The 9,844-nt window shown below is 35.7% G+C and overlaps 1 protein-coding gene across 1 annotated transcript; it reads left to right on the top strand.

Annotated features, from left to right (window-relative positions):
* The first annotated feature begins 343 nt into the window (after window positions 1–343).
* On the top strand, window positions 344–5,579 carry LOC145611459 (putative inactive receptor kinase At2g26730). Its single transcript, XM_081666788.1, has 2 exons — window positions 344–1,979; window positions 4,284–5,579. Exons 1-2 carry the CDS (start codon window positions 644–646, stop codon window positions 4,958–4,960), a joined length of 2,013 nt encoding a protein of 670 aa, XP_081522914.1. The 5' UTR covers window positions 344–643; the 3' UTR covers window positions 4,961–5,579.
* Window positions 5,580–9,844: the final 4,265 nt, after the last annotated feature.

Consider the following 9,844-nt stretch of genomic DNA (forward strand, 5'->3'; position numbering starts at 1 on the left):
ACCGGAAAATCAAATGGGTAGTGCTACTCTAACTTTTTAAATTAAGGGGGTAGTTTTTTTGATAAAATTTGTTAGTGGGTAGTTGTTTCCAAATACCCCCATTAAGCGTGTAGTTCCTGACAATTTTTCCTAAAAGAAACAGAGGAAGTACACCAATCGCGCAAGCGTCCTGTATTGAAAACGTAAGACTCCACCTTCTCCAAAATAGAAACTAAACGCGCCACCACTGCAAGATCAAAAAGTAAAATAAAAAATAGATACAACTATACAAGTAGGTGATAGTAGTACAAAAAAAACCCAATAATTGTCTGAAGTTTCTTAAATTCAAAAATTACAAACCTAATTTTATACACCAAAAAAAAAAACATTGAGTAGACCACTATAACCTCACTTGATAACCAGCAAAGCAGAAAGATGGACCTTAATTCTATTTTCTCTCTCCATTCTCCTCCTCCTTTCTTCTTCTCGTGATACACTCTCTTTTTTTTATTTTCTCTCTCCTTACTTTCACTCATTTTCTCTCACATGGGTTTGTGCTCTGTTCTTCATCGGACCAAACCCAAACAATCAATTTCATGAAACCATTTACAACTATTCTTTGATTTTAACCACCCAATTGTCTCTCTCTTCAAAACCCACTAAAATGAGGCTGAGATTGTCACCATTGTTGATATTACTAGTACTATTGCTGATTGAGTGCTCCGATTCGGAGCCGATTCAGGACAAGCAAGCTCTCCAAGCATTTCTCTCTAAGGTACCACACGCGTCGCGGGTTGATTGGAACTCGTCTGACTCGGTTTGTAACTGGGTTGGGGTTCAGTGTAATCCGGCTAAGACCCATGTTCACTCGCTTCGTCTCCCAGCCGCTGGATTAGTGGGCCCGATTCCGGAGAGCACAATCGGACGGTTGTCCGAGCTTCGTGTTCTCAGCATTCACAATAACCGTCTCACCGGAAATCTTCCCTCTGATTTCTCCAACCTTACTTTTCTTCGCGCGCTTTACGTCGGAAGAAACCAATTCTCCGGCGAGTTTCCGGCGAGTTTGACTCAGTTGAATCGGTTGACTCGTCTTGACTTGTCTAGCAACAATTTCTCTGGTCCAATACCGTTTTCTATCAACAATCTTACCTCCTTAAATGGGTTGTTCTTGGAAAATAACAATTTTTCGGGTCAAATTCCAAGCATCAATGCTAATTTGATCGATTTTAATGTTTCTAATAATTATTTAAATGGGTCTATTCCAAAGAGTCTCTCGAAGTTTCCAGAAGCTTCGTTTTCCGGGAATTTACAGCTTTGTGGTGGCCCACTTCAGCCGTGTAACTCGTCGTTCTTTCCGTCGCCGTCACCGTCGCCGTCGCCGGTGGTTCCGTCTTCTCCTGCCGAGGTCGGTGGTAAGAAGAAGTTGTCAAAGGGAGCAATTATTGGTATTGCAGTAGCAGCTGCAGCTGCTTTTTTGCTACTGTTGTTGTGTCTTGTTTTCTGTTGTTTGAGGAGGAGGAAGAGGGAGTCCTCCAAGGCTACTGCCCTAAAAGGGCCCGCCGCGGGAGTCGCGGGGGCCAGGGCGGTGGGGCTTGGAGGAGGAGGAGGCGGGGCCGGGGAGGCTGGGACGTCGTCCTCCAAAGACGACCTCACCAGCGGCACCGGCCCCGAGGGCGGGGAGAGGAACAGGCTGGTGTTCGTCAACGGCGGCGCCTACAGCTTCGATCTCGAGGATCTGCTGCGGGCGTCTGCTGAGGTTCTCGGAAAAGGCAGTGTCGGAACGAGTTACAAGGCGGTGCTCGAGGAAGGGACGACGGTTGTCGTAAAAAGGCTCAAAGATGTGGTGGCCGGAAAGAAGGAATTTGAGACACAAATGGAGGCACTAGGAAAGTGTAAGCATGAAAATGTTGTGCCACTAAGAGCATTTTACTTCTCCAAAGATGAGAAATTGCTAGTGTATGATTACATGGCCGCCGGTAGCTTGTCTGCTCTATTACACGGTATGATATTTTGGATTTTTAATTCTTTTATTATTGAGATTATTGCATTGCATTACATTTTACAAATTACAATTACATTGCTATTTTTAGTTATTTTTTTTTTTATTTTTGGACAATTGATAATACACCGTCCAAATAGGTTGAACTTTTAGAGACGAAAACAGTAGAAAATTAGTACTCGTATGAGTATTGTTAAATTAATTAACTATAAGGGGAAATTAATTACTTAAAGTTCATACCCATTTCTTTAATGATTAGGTACAGTTACTTGCTTGGCCATCATAATATAGAATGAAATTCTTTTATTTTTTGGATTATTTGATAAGATGAATATTATTGGTGGTGGGTGGATATTGAATTGCATAGATGATAGATTGTTGCTTATTTTGGTTGCTTCTATCACACTTGTACTTGAGAGAATTGAGCTGGACAACAATGGGAGGAGGAAATTTTTTTTATATAGAAAAAAAATAATTAAAATTATTATTGATTAAAATTTAATCTTTATTTGGTTATAAGAAGTTGGGACCAAGATTGTAACATACCCTTTCATGATTTTAGGCACCGACAAAGGTCATTGTGACTTAGGTTTCTTTTTTTACTTCTAATGATTTGAGTTAAGCCACTCTGTTCTAACAATGTCTCTCACATTTTTCAACTAAAAAGATTAAAAAGAAAAAGGAAAAAAGAAAAGAAAAAAAAAAAAAAAAAAAAGCTGCATGTTACAAAATTTCATCAAAACCCAAAAAAAGACTTTGTGAAGGTGTTCAGTATGATTTGCCCATTGTATGATTCTGACATTCTGTGAATCCCATTCTCTGAGGGCAATTTGGACTTTTCCCTGATTTTTTTTTTTATTTTTATTTTCTTTCTTGGGACCATAAAGCATGAAAAAAAACTTAGGGTGCTCTCTTTTTCTGTTGAGAAAGCTGATTAGTGAGATTTTGGTATAAATAGGTGAGAAAATTAAGGAGTTTCCCAAGGCAAAATTTCCAACTTTAGCCAACTGTTTTTTGGTAAATAATGTGACACTTTTGATGATCAACGTGGGGCTGCTGTACTTCTTTTGGTTAATGAGAACCGAAAGATTAGTTTTGTCATTTTAATAATCCTCTAAGTTTTATTGGTAGTCTCACTTTTGGTTGGAGAATGGAGATTAAAGTTCCTAGGGAGGGAGTGGCACTACAATTGAATGTAAGGAATCCCTTGTCTAGTTCGTGCCATGGCCGAACAAAATTGTCATGTCCTACGTTTCATGTGTCACTTGTATGCTGTTCGTTTTGATTGGATTGAGTAATGAGACCTGGATAGTGATAAAAATGATCAACACGAATGTAGGAAGTGTAGAACCTAAGAAGTAGGACTGAAGATTTGGATTCTGGTTGCTGTGAATTCATTTATATTTATCGAACATTCTTCTGGAAAAACTAGTTATATAGGCAATATGTTGCAAGGACAACCATTAAATGTTTCTCAAGCAAAATTGGTCCAAGCTAATATTTTGATGAGGGACCAAGGGAAGCATTGCTTTTTATGGGAATTCCATTAGAATCGAAATGAAAGTAGTGCCTATTTGCTAAATTCTATGTCCAACATACCAACTATAACAACACATTTGAAGGTTGCTTTGTCAATATGCGATTATGTGAGCATTTATACCTCAACTTTATAAGATATGGATATTGCTGGTTTGGGCAGAAAGGGGTCGGCAGAGTAGTGATGAACGAACTTTTGCCTTTTCATGTCATTCTATAGTATTTTTGTGCGCTCATCTCCCACTTCCTCCGGTCACAAACATGCTTGTCATCTATCAAAAGGGCTTGCTAATCTAATGTGCAACCTACATATGCTAGAATGTAGAATATTGCAACTTACAAAGGGTCATACTTCACACTCCACTAAATCCTTTCAGTATCAACCTGAGGTCCTTCTTGCCTTTACTTGGAGGTACGGAGTATTAGTAGGGCTTAGAAAGTTGGGAGAGTAGAACATGATTGAACTTGGAGAATAATGGGGCTTGAAAAAGGTGGATAAAAAAGGTTTAACACTGTACATCCATTTAGCTTAACAGTTTGCTGCTATTTGTCTTAAGTATCCTGTTTAAGATAACCATAAGTAGAATTTTGAACTAGACAGAGAAGGTTCTGTACGAGCGACTTTTTACTCCGATCACAAAAATCATCTAGGAGTTCTGCATATTGTTCAACTTGCATGAATTTTACAAATTGGCAACAGCTTTTTGTAAATGTGTTCTTTTGCTTCATTCAAGCGACTGTACTGATATAATGTGTTGTGAAAATACAGGTAGCAGAAGTGCAGGCCGCACATCACTAGATTGGGAGAACCGAATGAAGATAGCCCTTGGCACTGCTCGAGGTCTTGATAACCTTCATGTAAAAAACAACCTCGTTCATGGTAACATTAAATCATCCAACGTCCTCTTGCACCCAAACAATGACCCTGCTGTATCGGATTATGGCCTCTCTAACATATTCTCCCCTAATACTTCCTCCACCAACAATCGCATTGCTGGATACCGAGCTCCAGAAGTTGTTGAAACCCGAAAACCAACATACAAATCCGATGTGTACAGCTTTGGTGTCCTCCTTTTGGAACTTCTTACAGGGAAATCCCCAAACCAAGCTTCATTAGGAGACGATGGAATTGATCTTCCTAGGTGGGTACAGTCAGTTGTCCGTGAAGAATGGACAGCCGAGGTCTTTGATGTTGAGCTGATGAGATATCACAATATTGAAGAGGAAATGGTACAACTCTTGCAAATAGCAATGGCATGTGTCTCAACCGTGCCTGATCAACGACCCTCAATGTCTGAGGTACTCCGGATGATTGAAGATATAAACCGGAGTGAAAGTAACACCGATGATGGTATCCGACAGTCCTCAGATGACCCTTCTAAAGGGTCTGACGGGCATACCCCGCCCATGGAGTCTCGGACACCCCCTTCTTCTGTTACTCCTTGAGCAATAAGGCACAAAATGTCATCTCATTGATCAATTATTTTACAGAAATTCGAACAAAAATTGCGCACAACGCGTAATTAAGTGTATAAATCGCGCAGAAATTTGTGGAGATGAGGCTAGATTGAGGAAAACAGACCATTTTAGGTTCTTTTTAAATTTTTTTTTTTAATAGTATATTTTTGAGAGGTTAATTTTTTTTTTTTATTTATTTTTTTTATTTATTTTTATTTTTTTTAAGAGATTGGGGTCACTATTACATGTGTGAAATGGTTTTTGAGAGAGACAAGAAAAATGGTGGGATCGATCTTATGGTTTGTTTTTATGTAAAGGGTTTTGGGATTCCATGAACTTATTGGAATTTGGCTTTTGACCATTTTATTATAAGTTGGTGGATGTACTCTGATTGGGAGGGATATCATTTTCATTTTCATTTTTTTTTTTTTTGTTAATTTTTCAACTTTGTTTATTTAATTCTTTTTTCAATTAAATAGCAATATTATCCTCAGAATATTTGTCTTTGATCTATATATACCTATGTTCTTTACAGTTCATGCTGTATTAATTATTTAAACTGCTACAATCTTATATTATAAAGTTTTTTAGTACTGTGTTATGATCTGCCAGTTAGTACTGTTATATAATAATGCTTAATTTAATAACAAGGCTTTGTAATTAAGTATTTTTGCTCCATAACTTTTAATGCTTGTGTAGTTATGTTTGTTCTAAAGTGTTTGCTTGCATCACTTTTGCTTTCCTTGTCTTCCACCTTTGCTACTTAAGACCCAAGGATTGCAATCATCATTCTAACAAATAACAATTTCCTGTTTTGCTGTTGTCCAACGCACTCTTTTATGGAGAATAAATTCTTTATCTAATTTTCGTCGCAATTTATTTCATACCCCATCACGAACAGGCATCCTTTTAAAATGTTGTAGTGTAGGGTATATGTCGTACTCAAAATACTCTTGGTTGCACCATATAAATAAATAAATGTACGGTGATTTTTGTATTAAAAATAACAAATCTCTGATATTACTTCAATGTTTGAAGTCAATGGTAAGTGTAAACGCCTTATTTTGTCACTCTTTCTAGTTTCTACGAATTGATAGCAGCCATTTAATTACTTTTTTATCAAATTTTTTACGGAGTAAAACCCAAGCATAATTAATTGAAAATTCTTAAGTACCTGATCTTGTCGATAGTCAAAGTGGACATGTGTTGGGTATAATGTTCCTACGGTATTAATTATAAATGATACGAGTAAAAAATAAAAATAAAAAAAAATAAAATCTAATATGAACTGTTTACAAACAATGTGTACTGTAATAATGTACTTAACTACTTACACATTACTAGTAGATATTTAGATAGGTCAACAAGAGTTGAATTTATAGAGTACAAAACATTATAAATTGCAATAGTGAAAAATCAATTAGAAAATATGATCCTTTTGGTAAGGCCTCACATAATTGTATCAAGAAACGGAGAAATGCTAAAAATCAATTAGGAAACATGATCCTTTTGGTAAGGCCTACAATTATGTTTAATCCAACTTAAAGTGTCTTTAAACTGTTTAAACTAATCCAATTTATGAAAAAAAAAAAAAATCATTTTGTCAGTGATTGCTTGGAAGATAGCCATTGATCACAAGATTCATAACTCATAATAAGCTATTCTTAAGATTAAAAAAAATTGATTTCTAATGGACTAAAGTTAAAATAAGAAATAAATAATTGGAGAAATTTGATAAGGAGTAACTTTATTTATTGTATTTATTTATATTTTTGTATTTTTGAATGTTTGTTATCATATGAATTAATTTATTTATCTATTTAAGTAAATTTTATAAAAACAATTAAAAAAAAGGAGGGAAAAAAATAAAAGAAAGAAGCACTATGGAGAAATTTGTATGCATGTGGGAGTTGAGGGAACCAGGCTGGCCTGCTTAACTCTACTCCATTCACATTACTGACAAAATAGTCCCCATTGAAATCCCATTCTTTTTATTTATTGACTTTTTTTTTTACAAAAATAATATTTAAAATTTTAAAATTAATTTTCTAGTTTATATATTTGGATTTGATTGAGTGATTTATCAATATATCAACCGTGGATCCACCCTAGTTTGACTCCTTTGGTTGTATCTCGAACCTTCATGCTTTGATATTTGATGATTGAGTTTCTTTTTTCACTCTAGCATGCTCAAGTTCCAATCATTATTTTAATCTTTTGGTTTGCAATTATTTAAATTTCACTGTTTTTCCCCAAACATATAATTAATTGTACACATCAAATATAGCAAGAAAGTACAAGTAGTTTTTCTACGACTTATTGTACAGCTTGATCGACTAACACAAACTTGTTATGTCAAAAATGAACAAAATCGATATGTCTACAAAGTACAAACATCACATTTTATTATAAACATTACTCCGTATTAAATTATTAATCTTAATGTCCCCATCTATTGCACAATTAGCATAATTATATTCCTAATTCCCTATATATTCTCAACTATACATTATCAATTAGGTTTGAACTTAAGACATCGATCAATTTTTTTTTCCAATTAAATTAATCCTAATTAGATCAACTTTGTTGAAGAATTAGTTGATTTTAATTAGGTGTATAAAAAGGCACAATATATATATTTTTTTTTCTTTTGTAAAGCATTAATAGGCAATGCATTGTAAATCATAGCCCATCCAAGTTACCTTGTGATACGTTAGGGGAAAAACATCGTACAATGAACTATTTTAATTACTACTCGTATAAACTTATGGTTATCTCATCTTGTCATAAAACATGCTCGTATGACCAACTTTTTAACCTGCATAAAAGGTTACTCCCTTTGTTTTTTTATATGCATCAGTTTAATCGGTATATTTGCCGAGATGCTATTTTGACCATAAATATCTTTAATTGTGTATTAGTAAAAATTGTAACAAAATTATATTATGAAACTAGAGATTATGACCAATCTAATGATATATAATATAATAACATCTATTCATTTTTTAAAGGTAAAAAAATTAAGTCAATCATGATATGTGAATAGTGCAATTGTCAAAGTGATGCAATAATAATAAAAAAAAAAAAGACCGAGGGAATATTATATAAAAAAAAAATTAATATTCCGATGTTTTAAATACCACCATAAGACTACATACAATAAATAATTAGTGAATTTTTGTCAGCTACAAAATTGTAAAAGTTGTAAATTTACGGTTTTACCCTCTTTTGCCCTTTATTTACTTACACACACGCGCCACCAAAGAAGCGTGGGTGAAGAATTTACAAGAGAAATGAGGTGAGCAAGCACGTGCATGGGAGATGAGAGGGGCTTAGACTGAGAGAGAGCATAAGATGCCACTTGTGCACCGAAAGTGATTTAATTTAATTTACTACAAAAAAGTTATGATAAATTGACCAAACGTACCTTCTTTTTTTGACCTACGTTAAAATCAATTGATTTTATCTTCTTGTTTGCTAAGTAACTTTGTAACTATCTTGTATATTTTCTAGAACTCTAGGTTTTTGTTTTTTTGGTGTTCACCCAAAGAGATGATTGCTTTTTGTTTTTGTTATTTTCATACCAACATTCAGCTAGCAAAAGTATATATATAGTTTGGTGGCTTAGGTCAGATAATGGCATATGTATAGATTAGAGCAGTCAATTCGGGTATTCAAGTCAAGTTTGAGTTGGGCCAAATTAGGTCTCGGGTTAAATCAGGATCAGGTTATGTCGGGTCAATCTAGCTTCAGATCAGGTTCAGATTCAGGTCGAATCAATTTCAGTTCAAGTTATAACGTGTCAATCACCTTTTCGGATATAGGTCGAGTACTGTAGGAGTTTATAGGTACTATGCAGCGGAAATAACATGAATCATATTCATATAGTACCTAATCCCAAGATCTAATGCATAACACATAAAGAACACATAATTGTACCTTTGAAGCGTGATTCAACGTGCGATCGAGCAAGAACAATGGGAGATAAAGAACCCCAAGCGTGATTCCTCTACTTGGTCCACGGGCACAGATTAAACCTCCACTAATGCTAGTTAGTCGTGATTGAACGCTTCAATCAACCTTCAACGGAGAGGAGAGACACGAGCTAACCATGAACCACCACGACGAACACCACGAGCCACCACGAGGAGCGCCGCACGTACGGACGTGAAGGGAGAGGGGAGGGCCGTGAGGTGAGGAGAATGTTTAGGGTTTGGGACTTGGTTGCTTTTTTCACAATCCACTGTATGTTGATTGTTACTGCTTACATGCAACCCTAGGCATGGATCTTATTTATAGATCACATCTCTAAATAAGAGCCCATGACAAAATCCCAAAACCCTTATCCTAAACACACTACTCTAGCCCAACACTCTACATGGTATGTCATAATCTCATGAGGCCCATTAATGGGCCTCTTACTTGTTTAACCCAATACCCTTGTTGTGTGACCTCATAGGATCCATTCTATAAGGCTTTGGGCTATTTAACTAACCCAAAAATCAATTATCTTATCCAGCACCAGATATTGACGACCCTATAGAATGAACTTATTATCTTCATAATAGTGATCCTTGATATATCTAGTAATTGCACTTATCGAAGACATAACTCCTTAAGTACAATACGAGTTAAAATCAGATCGGGTTCAATTTCAGGTTCGGTTTGTGTTGAGTCGGGTTTAGATGGGTTAACAAGATGGTACATTCGGGTTCGGATTAGTGTTGAGTCGGGTTTGGTTCAAGTTCAATTCTAATAAATATCGATGTGGCCAATTTGAACTATTGTAGGGAATATTTCAAGTATTATGATAACCCCAAACTTGAACCCCACTGTGATCATACACTAAAGTACGGCGGCGTTCCAAAGGGA

This window comes from Chenopodium album, chromosome 24, assembly GCF_948465745.1.
Source record: "Chenopodium album chromosome 24, dcCheAlbu1.1, whole genome shotgun sequence".
NCBI classification, from domain to species: domain Eukaryota; kingdom Viridiplantae; phylum Streptophyta; class Magnoliopsida; order Caryophyllales; family Amaranthaceae; genus Chenopodium; species Chenopodium album.